We start from the raw sequence: 20,692 nt of genomic DNA on the forward strand, positions 1-20,692 counted from the left end.
CAGAGCCACGGATGGATTCCAGGTCTCCGACTCCAACGCCAGAACGAGCTTTCCCCAGGACACCAGTGTTTCCATTTGTCAGTCCTGGCACTAGAGAACCACAGTGCTGATTTAATGTTTATCAAGTGTTCATAGTGCCCTGGGATCTGGCACTTCGATGAGAAAGCTGTGGCAATACCGACCTCTGTCCACCCAGCCAAGAAGGCAGGACGGGAGGCCTGGAGGGTGAAGCCCTCACATTTAAGTTTCGCAACAACAGAAGTGGTCCCCTGGAGGCTGCTTGGCGAGCGCCACCTCCTCCCTCGGGCGGGGGAGACACGGAAGGGGCCCCAGGCCCCTCCGACGTCCCGAGCCATGTGGCAGCTTTGGCGTGCGGTTTCGAGTCGTGGGCCTCAGTAAACAGACTGGCTAGTAGTCCAGCGGAGAGTGCAAAGCGGAGAAACCCAAGCGGCACCCTCGCCGCGCCCGCACCCCTGGCCCCCCAAAACCGGGACGGGGAAGGGGACGGCGGCGGAAGGTGCTACGGCAGCGGCTGGCAGAGGCCCTCTGCTGTTGGCCCCTCCCTTCCCGCCCCCGGAAGTGGCGCGCGTCAGCGCCGGCGTCGGGGAGGGACCCCAACGCAGCCGGGGGAGTTGAGAGTGGCGGCGGCCGCGGAGCGATTGGCAAGCTTGGCCGCGGCTAGGAACGCCCCGAGCGCGCGCCCGGCGGGTAGCGGCCCCGACGACCCGCGCCGCCGCCGCCGCCGCCGCCGCCGCGTGTGGGGGCGGGGAGGGCGGGGCACGAGTAGCCGCGGCGGCGGCGGGAGATGCGGGCGGCTGCGGGCACCCGGCGGGCTTGGCTCGGCCGCCGGCGCCTTCTCCGGCTCCGCCGCGGGGGTCGCAGCGGCTGCCGCGCCATCCTCGAGTTCCCAGCTTGAGAAGGCGGCGGGCGGAGAGGAGCATCGTGTTCGAGGCGGAGACCCAGAGGGAGCCCCGCGCGCGGCCTCGGTGAGCGGCCAGCCCCGCACGCCCCGTCCACCCCGCGCCCCGTCGGGGTCTTGAGGCCCCCCCAACGGCGGGGAACGCGGGCGGGGGCTAGGGGCTCGCTGCACAACAGGAAACGAGCGCGTGAGGGCGGGCGCGGGGGCTGCGGCGCGCGCTCCCCTAGGGATCCGCCCCTGCCCCGCCCCGCCCGCTCAGGCGGCCCTAGCCCCGAGGCGCGCAGGTAGATGCGGCGCGCCCCTCTCCGCTCTCTTCGCCCCTTATTTGGTACCGCGAGGTCCCTGGGGCAAAAGGTGGCAGTGATGGTTTTTTGGGGGGGCAAGAGGAGAGCAATTCTGACTTTCTGTATCGACAGGAAGTTGGAAAGTGAAAGTACAGTAATTCAGTGCTTACCCAGGCCCGGTGAGGTTGCGGCTCTTCCCCCGGACTTTGAACTCCTCGGGGGCACACGGTCATCCGTGTCTCTTCCTCTCCCCAGGCTCGCTATTCATCCGGTGTCAAGTTTCATTTCTTTTTCTATTTCTCTCCCGCAAACCCCCTCCCCTCTTTACTTTCCGCTTAATGTACAGCTGCCGCGAGGCTGGTGGCTTCTTCATTCCTAAGAAGATCAATTGGAAATATCTTTTGGGGGCTGAATATTAACTGGCTTTGGCAGGAAATAAAGGGCATTGTTGACTGAAGTAGTCAAACGATACACAATTGGCTTTTTCCCAAGCAATTGCTATTTGAAGTTTAGGGCATTTAAAGAAAGACTGGAATTTTATTCCTCATTAGAACGGTTCACCCATCTCTTTGGTTGGTGGATCAGCGCCTCCCTCCCTCTTTGCCATCTCCCACTCACCGCCCCACTGCGTGGAAAACTTGGTGCTTCAATATTTAAGACAGTCAGTGGTGTTTTCATTAAAATGTATTGTGATTCAGTTTTCCCCCTCAGGAACTCTCCCCTCTTTAATTTTGTTTAAATGTTAAAACTGCGTTAAGTGGAATCCATTTAGGGAAATGTTGTTTTTAAGTTTTAGGGTAATGTAACAGTACACTCTTAATATTTTGTTAGGATAGGATACTGTACAGTTAGATACACCAGATTACTTTTTGACAACTACGATGATTTTAAGTCAAAACTAGTCTTGATACATTTCATAATTTGCCTTTGTTTTACTTAAGCAGCACTCTGAATTTGGAGACATTTATTTCTGGGGTCTTAGCTACTGTTTCTGAAAAATAGTTGGGCCATGGGTCACCACAGCAACTGGACTATGTGTATTATAAACATGTTTAGGGTGGGAAAGGTTTCACTTAATAGAGGCTTCCTTTCCCTAATGAGTTACTTCAACATGCTCCTTTCATTTTAGCACAGGGACTAATCTACTATCTTTGAAGTGTTAAGTTAGAATCAGTTATGTTTTCCACTAATCCCTCAAAAATCAGATTCCTTCATTTGGATCAGTTAAGTATTTACATCCTTCATTATACTTCTACTAAAAATCTCTTTTAAAACTGTAATTTTTGGGCTTCCCTGGTGGCGCAGTGGTTGGGAGTCCGCCTGTCGATGCAGGGGACACGGGTTCGTGCCCCGGTCCGGGAAGATCCCACATGCCGCGGAGCGGCTGGGCCCGTCAGCCATGGCCGCTAAGCCTGCGCGTCCGGAGCCTGTGCTCCGCAACGGGAGAGGCCACAACAGTGAGAAGCCTGCGTACCGCAAAAAAACCCCACAACAACAAAAAACCTGTAACTTTTGGAAAAAAACTGTAATTGTAGAAACTGAGATTTTCGTGAGAAGAAAAATAAAGGGTTTGGGGGTTTTTTGACTGAGAATAAAAGTATTAATATTTTTGACTTTATTTCACTTTTTGTAATTTTAAATAACTGTCTTCTGTAACTTTTTTCCCTTTAATTCTCTTTTATGGCTGAAGAAATTGTTGAATTTCATATTAATAGCACACTTTTAGGAACTAAAATGAAGAGGTTCAGCTTAACTATACGCCCAGTGGTTCACCACCTTTTCAGTCAAAGAATAAACTTATCAAAATTGAATGAGTAAAATATTCCTTTAAAGTACCCACAGAGGATGTCCATTTTATGTCTTTGTTAGTTTTTCGCAAAAGAAAATTTTTTTTCCAGTATGTAAGTCCAAAACCACAGTGCCCATTTTCTTTCACAGCCATTTCCCATCCCCGATGCACTGTGAAGTACAGTAAAGAAGCTGCAGCGTTTTCCACACAGTTGGGTTCTGCCCTGCAGTATGCAACAGCCCCACCAGCGTTTGGCTCAGTATACACTCTCTCCTAATAACCAAAGGGAGAGGTGGAAGGTAAACCCACACCACCTTGGGAACACCTCCCATTTGCTCAGGATGGCACTTGCGTACTCATTGTGGAGATGTTGATGGTTATTTCTTTCTTTTTGCATGTATTGCTTAGCCATTATAAACCTGTAGGGCTCAAGCACTATCTGCATGATAGGCATTAAGACTCTAGGATTTGGTTTGGGGAATTTCTCCAAAAATAAATGGAATTACAGGCACCAAATTTGTAATAGGCTTGAGATTCCAGTTCTCTGCCCCGTTCACTTTCTTCTTTCCTCCTCTCCCCTCTTCCCCCCCTTTCTAGCTTCAACATCACCATTATCATTCTCTCACACATATTCACACACTGCTGTAAGCATTGTTGATAATGAAGATGATGTTTGGAAATGTGGAGACTGAGTTCTCTGGTTAAGCTAAAATTTACTGGGAAGTAGTTGTAACAGATTTAGACTAACAGATAATTGTTTAAATGGGAAACATATGTAGTTAAAAAGTAACTTGCCATGAACAGGCATTATCAGAAGAAAAGCCTCTGCAGTAAAATCAGAGAAATGGCAGGGACCGCCCCCCCACCTCCCCGCCCAGTACTTGATGGATATAATATAAAACCTCTATTTTAACCCAGCTTAAGTGAGGCTGTGGGAAACTATGATTTCTAGTGAGCATAGTTATTTAGCATTAAAGTAGCATTTCATATTTGTACGTTATTATCACTTAGTGTCTAATAATGTAATACTTTACAACCCACTGGTGATGTGAATGCTTTTATCCATCTAGGGAAGTGGTTTCCCTAATGAACAGAGTATGACTGTGATGAGAGAAACTTAGATTCATGGCCTCAGTTTCTCCATTAAGTTTGTAAATGTGGGAGGCATCTCCCCTATTCTATTCTTTATTATTTTCCCACCTCTACTTTTGGATGACAGTATCTCTGTATAACCAGCTTCGAAGTGATAACAGGATAATTGGAGGACTTTTGAATGTCTCAGAAAAGTTACAGAAACTCATATTTTCTAGTATAGTTCCTCATCTTTGCCCTTTTTGGAGGCAAACATTGTTGACCCTTTGTGAGTTGTACATAGAGTTAGGTTTCTCAGGCCTAACTTTTGTATTGTTTGTAGTGTTTGTTTACAAACATCTTTATTGAGATATAATTCACATACCATAAAATTCACCTACTTAGTACACTTCAGTGGTTCTCGTATATTCAGAGTTGTATAACCACCACCACGATCTAAATTTAGAATATCTTCATCACCCCATTAACAGTCACTCCCCTTTTCTTCTCCCCACCCATTCTCCATTCCCAGCTCTAAGCAACCACTGATCTACTTTCTGCCTATTCTGGATGTTTCATATAAATGGCTGGCTTCTTTCACTTAGGGTAGTGTTTTCAAGGTTCATCCACTGAAGTAGCCCATATCAGTACTTCATTCCTTTTTCTGGCTAATATTCCACTCTGTGGTTATACTACATTTTGCTTGTCCACTCATCAGTTGTTGGACATTTGGGTGGTTTCTACTTTTTTGAGTATTATGAATACCACTGTGAACATTCCTGTGTAAGTGTCTGTGTGGACATATATTTTCATTTCTCTTGGGCATATACCTACGAGTGGAATTACTGGGTCATATGGTAACTCTATGTTTAGTATTTTGAGGAACTGCCAAACTGTTTTCCAAAGTGGCTGCACCATTTTACATTCCCATCAGCAATGTATGAGGGTTTCACTTTTCTCCACATTCTAGCCAACACTTATCATCTGTCTTTTTGACTGTAGCCATCCTAGTAGGTGTGAAGTGGTATCTTGTGTGGTTTTTATTTTTTTATTTATTTATTTGTTTTTTTTTGCGGTACGCGGGCCTCTCACTGCTGTGGCCTCTCCGGCTGCGGAGCACAGGCTCCGGACGCGCAGGCCCAGCGGCCATGGCTCACGGGCCCAGCCGCTCCGCGGCATGTGGGATCTTCCCGGACCGGGGCACGAACCCGTGTCCCCTGCGTCGGCAGGCAGACTCTCAACCACTGCGCCACCAGGGAAGCCCAAAAGTTTTAAATTTTGATGTAGTCAATTTACCTGTTTTTACAGTATTTTAACAGAATTGATTTTGTTTAAGTCCTGTTCTGATCCAGTGAGATCTAATTCATAGATTTCAAAAGGAAGGTTTTGGGCTTCCCTGGTGGCGCAGTGGTGGAGAGTCCGCCTGCCGATGGGTTCATGCCCCAGTCCGGGAAGATCCCACATGCCGCGGAGCGGCTGGGCCCGTGAGCCATGGCCGCTGGGCCTGCGCGTCCGGAGCCTGTGCTCCGCAGCGGGAGAGGCCACAGCAGTGAGAGGCCCACGTACCGCAAAAAAAAAAAAAAAAAAAAAAGGGAAGGTTTTTTGTGTTGTGTGTGTGTAAGGTTCAATTATAGACTTTTTAGAATGTGCTTATATATGGCCAGAGTTTCTGCCCTAAGGAATTCTTCCTGGGAGGGTGGGAGGGAGACGCAAGAGGGAGGAGATAGGGGGGAGGTATATGTATATGTATAGCTGATTCACTTTGTTATAAAGCAGAAACTAACACACCATTGTAAAGCAATTGTACTCCAATAAAGATGTTTAAAAAAATATTCTTCCTTATAAATAAGGTGTTTGGAAGTTTTTGTGAGGAAAATAACTTTGTGAGAACATTTCCTTGCTGCTCCATTGCCTAAACCAGTGTTTGTTAACTGAGATGATATGGTCCCCCCAGGAGAACATTTGGCAATGTCTGCAGACATTTCGATTGCCAAATTGGGCAGGAGGTGCTACTGGCATCTAGTGGGTAGAGGCCAGGGATGTTGTTAAACTACAAAGCACAGGACAGCGTCCAGGAACAAAAAAATAATCTGGCCCAAAATATCAATAGTGCTGAATTTAGGAAACTCTGGCCTAAATAGGAAGATCCTAAAGCTTGAGATACTGAAAGGTATTTCAGTTCCAGTCTTGATAATCAAATAAAGGTTGCTAATCAAATCAAAGGAGGATCTATGCAGGTGGAATCCCTGTGGACAGAATGGTGACAGGACTTGTAACTTAGGGAACATTTTGCTGAATTTTCAGTGCTGCCAATTTATGTGTAAATTACATTTATGATAATGGAAACTATTTGGAGGAGAAATACCAGTGGAGCAAAAGTAGATTATTCCCTATACCTCTGGGCCACCCTGAGACACACAACATATCCTGGCAAATAAACCAGCTGGGCTAATTTAGATAGATGCTGAAATGGTGGTCTCCTCAGAGAATATGACAATGAGTTTTTAAGATAAAATTTAATAACAGTGATACTCTACTGGTTGGCATTCGTCAGTCTGCTCCTGCAATTTATGAAACTAGCTTTATCTCACAGCAAGACTTCTCTTAAGCAGCGGGGCATGCTTAAGAGTTTGGACTCTGGATCCAGATTGCCTGCGTTTAAATCTCAGCTCCACCATTTATGTGTGTGACCTTAGACAAGTTACTTAACTCTTTAATGAATCCATTTTTTTCACGTGTAAAATGAGGCTGCAGTAGTATCTGTCTTATAGGATTGTTGTGGGGATAAAATGAGTAATTAGTCTAATACAGTTAGAGTACTTAAAACAGTGTCTAACATATACGGCTGGCTGTTAATTGTGTATCTTATCCGATGCCTCTTTCAGCTCATTGCTATGGACAGTGCTATCACCCTGTGGCAGTTCCTCCTTCAGCTCCTAAAGGAGCCTCAGAACGATCACATGATCTGCTGGACCTCTAATAATGGGGAGTTCAAGCTTTTGCAGGCAGAAGAGGTGGCTCGTCTCTGGGGGATTCGAAAGAACAAGCCTAATATGAATTATGACAAACTCAGCCGAGCCCTCAGATACTATTATGTGAAGGTAATACACATCCACCTCAAAACAAGAACTGATCCTTCTCTTCTGGTGAGGTTAGAGGTACTAATGTCCTGGTTTATTTATTTTTTAAAAGAAATTCTTTTTAATTGAGGTATAATTGACAAAGTTATATTGGCTTTGGGTGTACAACATAATGATGCGATATTTGTATACATTGTGAAATGATCACTGTTCTGGTTTATTTTAATTCAATTTATTTTACAGCTTCAGCAGTTTGGAATTAGGATGAAAGATGTAAATGTTCCAGGTGTATTTCTGCAAATTCTTATTCAGTACCCAACTCCCATTGCTCATATTTTATTCCTAATTACAGTTGTCTTTAAAGAAAAAATGATTATAGAGTTGGAATAAGGAAAAGGAAATTTGAGATTCTTGAGGATGAATAAATACTCTTGTTTATATCATAATTCACTTTAAAAATTGTCTCATATTTACTCATTTTTTTAGCTCTACTTAATTTTTACTTTTTAGTTTACCTGGAACACAAATTAATACCTTAAAGAATAGCTGTTAATACCTAGATGTGATTTCTTAGTTAAAATTTTTTTGTTTCTTATTATTTTGAATACATTCTTGGGCACTGAAGTAAAATAAATGGATCAAATGGGTAGAATTAAAGTGAGAAGCGAGGATCTTAATTTCTTTCACCTTTGAGTGGTTAATGTTATCAGCTTTCCTGTATGGAGAGATGAGGTAAGAAACAGCTGGAGTTTCTGAAGGAAGTAGGAACCTTAGCAGAAGTAATATTCCGAATTCCTTTTTGCTTCCTCAGGATGTGAATGGCTTGTACCTTTGGAGTTATTTGAGATTGCAGTTCAGAAATTTTTGACTTCATACAGATACTTGGCTGACAGTGTTAAGCAATTAAAATCTTTCAGCTTTTATGAAACATATTAGTTCAGTTGTTAATAAGACATTTAAATGTTTTTAACTTGTACTCCATAACAGTAGGAGCTGTGTTTGGTATGGCTAGATAAATTTAGATGATTTTGAAGCTTTCAAGTAAACTACCTATCAAATAGAGAACCCCATTAGGTCAGCTTTTTCATGGGGGGTGGGTAAAGTTTAAGAAATGCTTAAGAAAAGTTTAAGAAAGTCTAAGAGTGTTTATTTTATTTATCTACAGAATATCATTAAAAAAGTGAATGGTCAGAAGTTTGTGTACAAGTTTGTCTCGTACCCAGAGATTTTGAACATGGATCCGATGACAGTGGGCAGGGTTGAGGGAGACTGTGAAGCTTTAAGCGTCAGTGAACTCAGCAGCAACGGTTCCAAAGATGTGGAGAATGGCGGGAAAGAGAAGCCACCACAGCCTGGTGCCAAGACCTCTAGCCGCAATGACTACATACACTCTGGCTTATATTCTTCATTTACTCTCAACTCTTTGAACTCCTCCAACAGGAAGCTTTTCAAATCTATAAAGGTTGAGAATCCAGCTGAGAAACTGGCAGAGAAAAAATCTCCTCAGGAGCCAACACCATCTGTTATCAAATTTGTAACCACACCTGCCAAAAAGCCACCAGTTGAACCTCTTGCTGCTGCCGTTTCAACTGGCCCAAGTATTTCTCCATCTTCAGAAGAAACTGTGCAACCGTTGGAGAATTTGGCTTCCCCCAGACTGCCTTCTCTGGAAGCACCAACTTCTGCATCTAGTGTAACTGCAGCTTTTACCACCACACCACCTATTTCGTCCGTGTCCCCTCTGCAGGAGCCTTCTAGAACACCTTCACCACCGCTGAGTTCCAACCCAGACATGGACACAGACATGGAATCAGTGGCTTCTCAGCCAATGGAACTTCCAGAGGACTTGTCCCTGGAGCCTAAAGACCAGGATTTGGCTTTGCCAGAAAAGGACAAAACAAATAATTCATCAAGGTCCAAGAAACCCAAGGGGTTAGAGCTGGCACCAACCCTGGTGATCACGGGCAGTGATCCAAGCCCACTGGGAATATTAAGCCCATCTCTCCCTACAGCTTCTCTTACGCCAGCACTTTTTTCGCAGGTAACACTCTCTTTCTTATTAGTGCCGCATTTTTTTTTGTTTTGTTTGTTTTTACTCACCTTTTAAAACAAATCCAGAATTTATAACCTCAGGTTCTCATTTGGCTACATAGGCTTGCCTTACAGAAGGTTATATGATCCTGTGAAAGTAACCCAATTCCTCACCTCAATTAGGATTGTCAAAATAAAAGGTTTGGAGTATTGTGTTAAAAAATTCATTGTTCTGCAAGTAAATAAGTATTTGGTTTTTCCACTTTCTCCTAAAGAAAATAAGTATATTCTCTCTCTCTCTGTCTTTTTTTTTGGGGGGGGGTCTTATAAAACAACAGTGATAATCTCAAGTTAGAAGACAACAGATCCTGAGGTCCTTACAAGTTTGTGCAGTTATTTTCATTAGCTATTTCTTAACTTGCTCATCTAACATTTAAATAGTTAGATTACTCCTAGACCTACGCATTATTAAGGGGAAAATCTGTTTGTGACTCAGTTACCCATAATTTCTCCATACCAAAATTCAGATTGGTTTTGTTTTTCTATTTGAAAAAGATTCTACCAAAAATGGGTTAGAAAATATTTTGACCTTTATCTTACCTGGGTTGTAAAAGTAATTTCTGAGTTTTTCCTCATGATAAGATTTCCGACTTGGACATACTTGGAGTGGAGAATAGGACAATATTTGGATTCAGAGCTATTTGTGTATTACAAGGCTAAACATAATCCTGATAAGCCATTTAGTTATATTTTTGGTTTGTGTATTGCAGACGCCCATCTTACTGACTCCGAGCCCCTTGCTCTCCAGTATCCACTTTTGGAGTACTCTCAGCCCTGTTGCTCCCCTAAGTCCAGCCAGGCTACAAGGTGCTAACACACTTTTCCAGGTAAATTACATAAAAGCTTGTCTTCTGTAATTGGGGTGTGGTAAATGAAGAAAGAGGCAAAAAGGCAGTATCCACTCTTCAGTTAATCATTGTAAAACTTCTACTTAATAAGTATTCCTTAGATTTATTTTTGACTTTCTAAGTGTTAATTTTCTGGCCAGCAAACAACTCAGATAAATATTCACGGCAGAGTTTCCTTTTCATTGTTTACTATCCCATACATTTGAATTAGACCAAGAATTGTTTAAAACTGTAGTAGATTTTTTGAGCCTATCCAATTTCTTTTTTGGTCATTTTAAATGGTAGAAATCCTCTTTTCTAAAAAGAGAAAATGTGTATATATATATATATATATATATATATATATATATATATATTTTTTTTTTTTTAGAGGGGTTTCCCCTTTTAACTGAGGATTTTTTAAAAATAGAGAAAACTCTTGAGAATAGTATATCAAATACTCCCATTTCCCCCCCCATTCAGAATTGATATTCATCAGCATTTTAAATATATATATTTTTAAAAATGAATATTGTATTACCTCTTTTTTTTTTTTTTTTTGCGGTATGCGGGCCTCTCACTGTTGTGGCCTCTCCCATTGTGGAGCACAGGCTCTGGACACGCAGGCTCAGCGGCCATGGCTCACGGGCCCAGCCGCTCTGCGGCATGTGGGATCTTCCCGGACCAGGGCATGAACCCGTGTCCCCTGCATCGGCAGGCAGACGCTCAACCACTGCGCCACCAGGGAAGCCCTGTATTACCTCTTAACCAAGGTCTTAGGAAAGGTCTCACAGCTTGCTTGCTTTATTTATTTATTTATTTATTAAAATCCTGCAAGGCAGGTATTATTAATCTTTTTTTAAAGGTATTTATTTATTTATTTTTATTTTATTTTGTCTGCGCTGGGTCTTTGTTTCAGTACATGGGCTCTTTGTTGTGGCGTGCGGGCGTCTCTGGTTGTGGCGCGTGGTCTCTAGAACACACGGGCTCAGTAGTTGCAGCGCATGGGCTTCTCTCGAGTTGGGCTCTCTAGTTGTGGCGCACGGGCTTAGTTGCTCGGCTGCATGTGGGATCTCAGTTCCCCGACCAGGGATCGAAACCTCGTGCCCTGCACTGGAAGGTGGATTTTTAACCACTGGACCACCAGGGAAGTCCCGGTCTCACAGTTTTAAACCATTATTTTGCCCAGGACATCTAGACTTTATAACTTGTAGGCTTTCTTGTAGTTGATTCATTCACTTATTCAAGGGTGACTCCCTGGGAGATTTTCTTAGATTTTGTAATTTAAATTTTCATTTGTTCTTTTGGAAATGGAATGGTGAGGGGGGAAAAAAAGAAAGAAAATTAAAAATCTTACTACTTCTGCAATTTGTTTTTTGCAAGAACTTATAAATTATTGAATAGAGTGTTGAGAATTTTCCATATTTCATTTTACATTTTTCTTTGCCTCTCACAAACAGATAATTGAATTATAGGGAGAAAGTCATAGTGCTCACGTAACTTCAGCCTGGAATCTCCATATAAATTTGGTCTCAGAATACATGATGGGGAGCCCTTTTCTAGGATGAGCACCCTACAACTATTTGCAGCAGTTAAGAGATGGGCATCTCCTCTGGATCTCTTTTTGATAGTCTGTGATTTGCTATACAATTGAATTATACTCTGTAGCGCATGCTGTCATTTACTGAACTTTCTAAAACTTTCATTTGAAGTCAAGTGTGAACCTGTGTACCTTAGCATCGGAGGGAAAGTATAGGTTTGGTCTTTCCATTCCATCAAGGTACGCTGGAGGGTGTTAATATTTAACATGTAAGACAAACAACTTTTTAAAAGTTTTTGTGACATCATATTCTTCCATGATAAACAATTACTGCCTTTGTCCTGTGAGCCACTGCAGGTGGATGTCATGTTCTGCCTCAGGGAATATAATAGGGACAGAAAGTGAAATTTAGGGTTGCATAATAGGATGATAATGTGTTTTATTTTCTTTCTCAGTTTCCTTCTGTGCTGAACAGTCATGGGCCGTTCACTCTGTCTGGCCTGGATGGACCTTCCACCCCTGGCCCATTTTCCCCAGATCTACAGAAAACATAACCTATGCACTTGTGGGATGAGAGAACCAAGGAATAAAGAAATAGAAAGACACCCAACATGATTACATTTAAAGTGAGCAATTGGTACATCACAATGCTGATAATAGACTATTGTGATTTCTGCCATTCCCCATTAAAAATGCTTTTTTAGGATTCCCTTTGAATAGGACTCAAGTTAGACTGTGTATAAAAATGCCTTAATTGGAGTCCAGACTCCACCTCCCTCTTTTTCTTTCTTTTTCAAAAATATTTTGAACTTTGTGTTAAAGAAATTTTTGGTGGGGTTTAGCAGCTAGCTATGCTTTGCAAGAGAATTAAGAACAAAGTTACTCCTCCTGCCTTTATTGGGACCCTTTGGCCAGGAAAAAAATTATGCTTTGAGCATGTTATATAAAGAAATATTAGTTAAATGAAATTGGCCATATCTTTAGGACTTTAATGTGCTCTGTTGAATATTGAGTTGTGCATAAGCAGTAGAGGAAAAAGAGTCATTCCTATTCACACAAAGTAAGATTGGAGCAGGACTATTGGGTAGATTCTGTTTTGCTATGAACTATAACATAGGTAAGCAACTCCACAAAAAGGCACCTTATTTACATTTATTCAGGGTGGATCTCTTAGCCATATGTGTGATCTTGTCTGAACCTGTCAACAGAGCATGGAGCTAGTTTATTCCCACATAGGGAGATTTTTAAACCGGGGACTTAAAACAGTATTTGGAACAACCAGTGAGAACATGGGACCCCATATCTGGCACAGAAGTGTCATCCGCTCTCTAGGTGGTCTGATGACACACCCACGGAATGCAGTATGGTAAATGATGGCTTCTAGGGAGATGAACCTGGGGTTAGAAATTTTGAGGCATCTCTGAGTCAAAGATTCAATTGAATAACTTGAAACAACACGTAGGGCTTTTCTCAGTTGGAAGGTACCGGCCTGAAGGACCCTTTTCTCTGTTCATTTTATCCCATTTTCTACGGTATATTTGTCTTTTAAATTTAAGGTCGTTAGAGGTTGTGATAGTTTTCACAATGTAATTAGGAAGATGAAAAGCAAAGTGAAGCCTCCAAATCTGTAGTGAAGTAAAGATATGCTTATTTCTTTGAGTTTTTTTTTTTTTTCCTAAGGAAGGCGCAGAGTTCATTCGGCAACGCTCATACACAGGGATTGGATTCTTCATATCAGTAGTGAAAAACTTAGGCCTTCACCTCTACCAAATTTATAAAATATTACCATTGAGTCATCAGTGCCAGGTGCAGACAGATTTGTTGATCCCCTAAACTGATTTGATACCAACATCACAGTTGAGTCTTTTGAAAAACTTGGCTTTAAAGTCCAGGATCAGATGATATGCTACCACCACCGCCACCCTGCCCATTAAACTAGTCTTTTAACCCTAGAAATAGTTCCTATAATTAACCACCTGAAGTAAATGGAATAAGGGAGTAGTAAGGACTTGAGGGCTCAAAGTGACACTGCTATAAACCAGCATCTTCCAGATATATAAAGTTCACTTTGTTTTATACAGTATGGAGAAACTCTAGCATAAGATGTCTATGCTAGTTCCTTAGTAGCAGAAGGACAGTATTCAGGGAGCTGCCTTTATATTTGTAGTGTTGGAGACTGTTACTGGTTCATTTGTGGTTATCAGCTGAGAAGTTCTGTTCCTGAGATACGCAATAGCAGTGTTGAAAGGCAGTGTTCAGTAGTGATGGGGAACAGACCTACTGGATTTTCTTCCCACATTGAATTATTTTGTTTGCATGCCTCTTTGAACTTAGACTGCTCAGCAGCACTTTGGACTAGTTTTTATTAGGTTAATTCACATTTTGTACATTAGATAAGTAAATATTGATGGCTTGATTTAACTAGATATTTTAAATTTTGAAAGCACAGAAGTATCTTATTTTGAGTCAAAGGAGAAAAGCCATTGGTTTGTTTTCATAGATAGTATCTTTGATAATTAACCGTCTCAGCACAGGGGTGCCTGGAACCAAGGGCACCATTAAAACTCAGTCAAAGCAACTTCCTAGGAACCAGTTTTAGTGAGTCCTCTGCCTATAAACCTCTCCCAGAAGTCTCTGAGAGGTGTGGGCCTTAGGAGGTTGAGGATGATCTGCTTTCTCTTTGAGATCAACTATTTTGGGGAAGTTGGTGTGTGTGATTGTGTGTATGTATGTGTTCACTTTTTTAAGTGAAATGAAACTGCAACCATAGTGCAAGTGTATGAGGCAGATTGTTCTATTTGTAAACTACCTCCTTCCTGGAAAAGTCTCTGTTTTGTATTTTTTTGAACATCCACAGAGTTCTTCTTAGCATCAAAAGGTGACATGCCACTTAAGATCAGTATTCACTGGAGAGACTTATATTTGGTAGCGGTAGCTGGTATCCATCACTAGTCACTTTGCCAGGATGAATGCTGGTGGGCAAAAGTAGCCCAAGTTAAGATAGGGGAGCAGGTTTAGTGAGTTTTTGCGAGTTCTGCTGTGATTAGCTTAACTTTTCATTTGCTCTGGCCGATATCTAGTCAGTTGTATGCTGCGAGATGTTTAACCACCAGGCTCTCTGAAGGGGAAAAAAGGCCCTTAAATTGTAGCATTTGCTGATTCCCATCATGTAAGTTACTCCCTCTGTGGCTGATTTTAAGCCACCACCTTGGAGTTGAGAAGGGAGGCGCACAGTTGGCTCAGAGCCATACACTCAGCCAGCAAACCACTGCACTTATTTCACCCTAGGGTGGATTTTCACATAATTTCTAAAATAATTTTTTCTTTTTGGTTTGTCACAGTGCTTTTGTGATATAATATTCCTCATGGCATATTTTATGTGTTCAAACAAAGGTGGAAACTTCCATTGATTTTTTAAAAATTTATACATGATGGAAGAACCAGAAACCCTCAAAAGGTCAGCCTTATGCTTCTTTGAGTTAAAATATAGGTTTAATTTTTCTACATCTTGGTGGTTAAAATACAGGTAACAGTAATTTTTTTCTTTAGATTTTGATGGGGAAAATAAGCCCATGAGCCTATAGTAAAAGGGTACTGGATTTTTTTTTACACTGGATCTTTTTTTACAATTCCTTGAAGATTTACATACTATATTAGAGATCAAAAAAGGCAGCACTGACTGTTGAATCTCTTTACATGGCACAATTTTTAGTTTTCTCCATACTGTGTGTCACTTAGGCTTGGAGGAGACCGTAAATCAGAGGCTTGGAATTCTGGAGCTGTAACTGCAGGCTGTTGATATTATCACTTCAGTTCCATTCACACTTGGCATTGTGTGATGTCTAGTCTAATGACATTGTTTCATCCTGATCTCAGAACTCGTGTTATGATTCTAAAGTTCTCAAAGGCAGTTTTGTATGTTTCTAGTGAATTTATGCACATTAGAGCCACTCACTGGCATTTCAGAAAAGCAGTCTCCAACCTTTTTGAACACACACCTTGATCAATAAAAGGCTTTGAACACAAATACCCTATTGCAAATTTATATGTATATATGTTAAGTTATATACTGCTATACTAAAGTCCTGTGTACACTATAAGACATAACACAAAACAGAAATTAAGGATGGCATAAAAATAAATCTTGAGTAGAAGTTCTAATATTTTTTTCCTGCACCCAGTAGATTGTCTTGTGCACCCCCCTGGAGGCATGTACTCTACTTTAAAGCCCCCTGACTCAGGGTCTGTTTGTCAGTCTAATCTTGAAAAATACAATGTGGAAGCTTTGGTTATGATATATGGGGAAATCCTTTACGTATTTGATTTGATTTTTATGTAAAATCTCCAGTAGAGATTAGGAATTTTTCAGCAGAGCTTGTCATCAACTTTCTGAAATTTCCTATTTCTTTCTCATAAGAAATTTCTTTTTTATACGTTGCCAAATAGCCCATTACCAAATGTTTTCCAGAGCTTCATGCTTATTATTTTTGACAGCCTGTTGTCTCTTTCCTTTTCATATTAGGTATGACTTTATAATTTACTTTTATTTTACTAGCTGCTCTCAAACTTCTTCTGGCCTTATTAATGTTACATTTTACCAACAATTTCAGAACTATTTCAAGTTGCCTTATGTTAAAATACATAACAACCTCCATTTTCTTGCTGCATTGGTAAGTTTTTTATTATTATTATTATTTTGGGGTAACATTTTGGCATCTGAACAAATAAATATTTTCTTGATGGGTCTGTTCTATCTATCATTTCATTTATTGTATATATATATATATATATATATTTTTTTTTTTTTTTTTTTTTTTTTGCGTTATGCGGGCCTCTCACTGTTGTGGCCTCTCCCGTTGCGGAGCACAGGCTCCGGACGCACAGGCTCAGCGGCCATGGCTCACGGGCCCAGCCGCTCTGCGGCATGTGGGATCCTCCCGGACCGGGGCACGAACCCGTGTCCCCTGCATCGGCAGGCGGACTCTCAACCACTGTGCCACCAGGGAAGCCCCATTTATTGTATATATTTTATTTGCCCACATGCCAGAAGTCTAGAGTTGTGCTGAGGTGCCGTTCTTAGGTGTGTAAACAAGTATGGTAACAACTGCAGGTCTCCGTGCAGAAGCCTGGAGCTCTGAGTGAAGGACCACAGCAACAGGAAAACTAGAGTCTTCATGAAGTACGTAGTCTGTGATCTGAGGGTGTGACAGGATGGAATTGAGAACTTAATTGTTCAATTCATAGTACTGAAGTGGAGGGAGGCCAGCCATAATTATCTTGAGCAGGTACTCTGACCAGAGAATTAGTTCAACGGAAAGTGTTTGGTTAATTATCTTCTTGGTTTTGGGTCAACAATTAAATTAACAGTTGTTACTGTTTTTAATGCTGCTGGCGTTGCCTGAAACAAGGTGCCCTGATATTTCTCTGTGTCATCAGAACTCTGCTTACTGAAGTTGAAGTTTTAATCTTAAAATCTAGAATTCTTGTGGGGGGTGGCGTATTAAGCAAGAAAAGAAGGCGGTTTGATTTCATTTCTCGTACTTGGTGGAACCTGTTAGGATGAAAGTCATGTTTTTACCTGTAAACAGAGCAGAACTGAAAAGGTGAGTTATTGATGTAGTCTAAATGTTCCATTTGAAGCTGCCAGTTTCTTCAACCTACTTTTCTGAAAAAAAAAAAAATCGTGATAGATTGACAGCCTGCCAGAAAATAGCAATTTCTAGGGTGCTGCCGTCCACACTTAGCTGTTGTGAAAATGGAAATCAGAGTGGTTTGTGCGAGAGGGGAAAGGTTGGCTCTAAGCTTTGTATAGAAACCAGGAAATTCAGGCTGTTGTTAACGTTTTAAATGAAACCTTTAACAAGAAAATTTATGAGGGATACAATCAAACATAGTAAGAGTATAATATAGATCAAGAAGTTTTATGAGGCTTAAGTTTTTATTTTAAAATATTTTGGGAAACTAGAGCATTTCTTTCCAAGTCATACTGATTGGCTGAGTGCATATATGTGTGTGTATATATACGGATGTACTGACTGAGTATATGTTTGTGTGTATGTGTATAAACAAATCTATTTTTCAGAGGGAACATAGGTCATCCTAGTCTAGGATGGTTCCTAGGCTATTTTATACTAAAACTTAAAAACAAAAATTGGCTGCACTTTGCAGTTGTCACTTCTTAAAAATTAATGCCTTGCACATTTGTTTTTTTAAATGCATAGAATCATAGGCCTTAAAGACTAATTGCTTGTCTACTCTTTAGAAATAATGTACAGTGCTACATGTGACATACTCTAAGCAAAGTCATCTTAAACTGTTTTCTTATATTCATGTATTATTGAGCAACTAAGAATGTTCTTTCTAAAAATTTCTACATTTCTGTGTAAAATCCTTGTTACGTTGGGTTCTAAGTTTCTCAGAGAGGAGGTTTATACTAGACGTAGTATTTCTAAAATCCAGATTTAACCATGATTGATATAGTGGTGGAGGAATTCTGGCATTGTAGCCTATTCATCCTTTTGAACTGTACATAAAAAGCATTAGCAGAAAGCTCAGAGTATCTTGGGCTGAATGGTCTTCTCAGCTTTGCCTTGTTTCCCATCTCATAAGGGCCCGTTCTTGTTCTTGTCCCCTCCAAGGATTATGAGCCCTGCGAGGACAGGCCTGGGATCTTCTGGACGGGTTGGGGGTGGGGAGGTGCCCTGTGGCTGGGCCTGAGTTCTAGCCAGTCCATCATTCAAGCTTGCCTAGAGTTCAGGGGTGGGAATGCCATATGCTGGTATGAAATCACTTGGCACTTTTTGGGACACCATTATTAGCACTGTTCTGTTTTTAATAACTGGAAGCACTTAATGGTTATTTTGTTTAATTTCATCTTGAGGATATTGGGGGTCAGGGAAGTTAAGGTTTATTGCTTGTTTATGTTTTCTGGAACTTGACTGTTTGGAGAAGGGATAAATGGATTACCCAGTGAGCCATTCTAGGCTCTGTAAGGTATGCTGTTTTGGCTAGGATGCTTTAAAATAATTTACAAGCTTTTAATATTCTGCTTTGTAGAAATGTATGACTTTTAATGGTTTGCAGTTGGTGGATTATACTCAACTTTGTGAATTCGCCAACTTTAAGTTTCTTTTCTGTTTAATCATTGTTGCTTATTGTCTGTCAGGTAGGGGACACAGTCCTTTCTAAGACATTTCATACTTTTTTTTTTTGACGGCAGTATTACCAAGGGCCTTTAAGTGTACATTACATTCATTGCTTATGTGATAAAGTAGCATATTGTATGAACTTCCCTGTTCAGTATTAGTGAACTAAGATGCATATTTGTAAAGACAGAAATGAATGCAATTAATTTTTGATTACTTGAGGCCTATTTATTTGGTTTGGCCATTCGACCTTTTCTAGTCACACTCATATGTATTTCTTCACTTTTACCTTCTAGCAGTTTCATTTATCTTTGTGGGTAGGGAAGATTAAATATGAAACTCAGTCCAGTCATTTTGCTACTGGTTGGCTTTGGTTTGAGGCAAATAAAATTTTTGACTTAGTTTTTTAGAATTCTGCCCTTTACACTAGATAATCAAGTTGGCTTTTTAAAAAAGTGTACAATTTTGTCCTTTGAAGAACTAATAATTTTCTGTGAGCCCTATTGGATCTTCAAGTTGGATATCACTTGAAAATTAGATACTGTTAAACTTTTGATTTTCGCCCACCCAATCTGTAAGTCAGAAAGAGAGCATATGTCTGCTGTGGTGTTAACACAGAGAGATGTATTCTTTTACCTCAGCGTCTTAGTTTGGCCTCTGTAATAAGAACTTGTCAGGGTGCTTTTCTTAAACTCCGATTCATTCAGCTGAGAAGACAGTTACTTCATTGTTTATTTTTCCCCTTGTTTATTTTATTGAAATCTATCGCTCATAATATCTAGTATCCACTACTTTTGTATAAACAGAATACTTACATATAATGCCAGTGCACACCTATCCAAAAGACTGCATTATTGATAAAGTGTCATTAATAATTTGTCTTGATTAATGTCAGTTTAATTTACATGAGGGAGACCTTCGAAGTATTAAAATCACTTTCTTTTTCCTAAAAAAGCAATTCAAATGATGGTAACTGCTAACATTTATTAAAATCACATTAATTGTTGATGCAGCTGGAGAGAAACTGCCACATCTTCTAGCTAAGCAGTCTGACTTAACGTGTTGGGAAACTAAGGGATGTTGTTTTAGGGTAATTAGTATGGCTGTAGCCGGAGCCTTCAGCTCTACATGTGTGTGGCAAAAAAAACTTTACAGAGTTTAGGTTGGTGAGGAAGAATATGCGCTGGCACTTTGAGGGCTTTATAATATGCTGCTTTTAGGAGGGAAAAGTGTAGTTGATATTCAGTGCACCTCCAGACATAGTAAGGGGTTGCTCTGAATAACCAATCAGGTGATCTTTTTTTTCTATGGCTTCAAGTTTTATGCAAAAATATTGTTAAATTCTGTAATGATGATATGCATCTTTTTAGAAAGATGATACATTTTTAAAAACTATTTTATATAAGAACTGTCAGAGGAATCTGCTTTGTATAATGGCAAGCTGGCTTTAAGAAAGCACTGTATCAAATTTACTAAAGTCCAAAATTATATAGATATGTTAATAGATGTATGTGCAACTTGATATGGACAAGTGTATTTTTTTAAATAAATATTTTTAACAAAATGACTTTCTGAATTATTTCCCTCCTCTCACATCTATTGAGGTAGTCTTTGTGTATTATATTCCTGTCTATGCTAAATGTGGGTAAGGAGAGTTCCGCTTTCCCAAAGGTTATCATTAAAACCTGGCCTTCAACTATTTGATGTGTATCTACATTAAAATATTTAAAGCCTGTGTTGAGATAGGTAGTGAAAAGGGGAAACTGTAAAATGATTGTTGATATAAAAAGGAATTAAAAGAGTACTAACTGGCTAGAAAAATTATTTGCCTTGTGAAATCTTTGTATTTTACTTTTAAAATTTACATTTTTTTAAAGTATTTAACTTTTAATCAGGTTCTTTTGTTTCAGTCCTTTGTAAGAAGCAGCTCTTGCTTATTTCCGCTC

General features: G+C 40.6%; 1 protein-coding gene across 1 annotated transcript; it reads left to right on the forward strand.

The window, feature by feature from the left end:
• Positions 1 to 798: 798 nt before the first annotated feature.
• ELK4 (ETS transcription factor ELK4) lies at positions 799 to 20,310 on the forward strand. The gene is made up of 5 exons (XM_082614680.1): positions 799 to 986; positions 6,949 to 7,164; positions 8,309 to 9,184; positions 9,945 to 10,061; positions 12,057 to 20,310. Exons 2-5 carry the CDS (start codon positions 6,958 to 6,960, stop codon positions 12,153 to 12,155), a joined length of 1,299 nt encoding a protein of 432 aa, XP_082470806.1. The 5' UTR covers positions 799 to 986; positions 6,949 to 6,957; the 3' UTR covers positions 12,156 to 20,310.
• The last annotated feature ends 382 nt before the right edge of the window (positions 20,311 to 20,692 follow it).

The sequence above is a fragment of the Mesoplodon mirus genome (genome assembly GCF_964341445.2).
Source record: "Mesoplodon mirus genome assembly, chromosome: 3".
In the NCBI taxonomy this organism is placed as follows: domain Eukaryota; kingdom Metazoa; phylum Chordata; class Mammalia; order Artiodactyla; family Ziphiidae; genus Mesoplodon; species Mesoplodon mirus.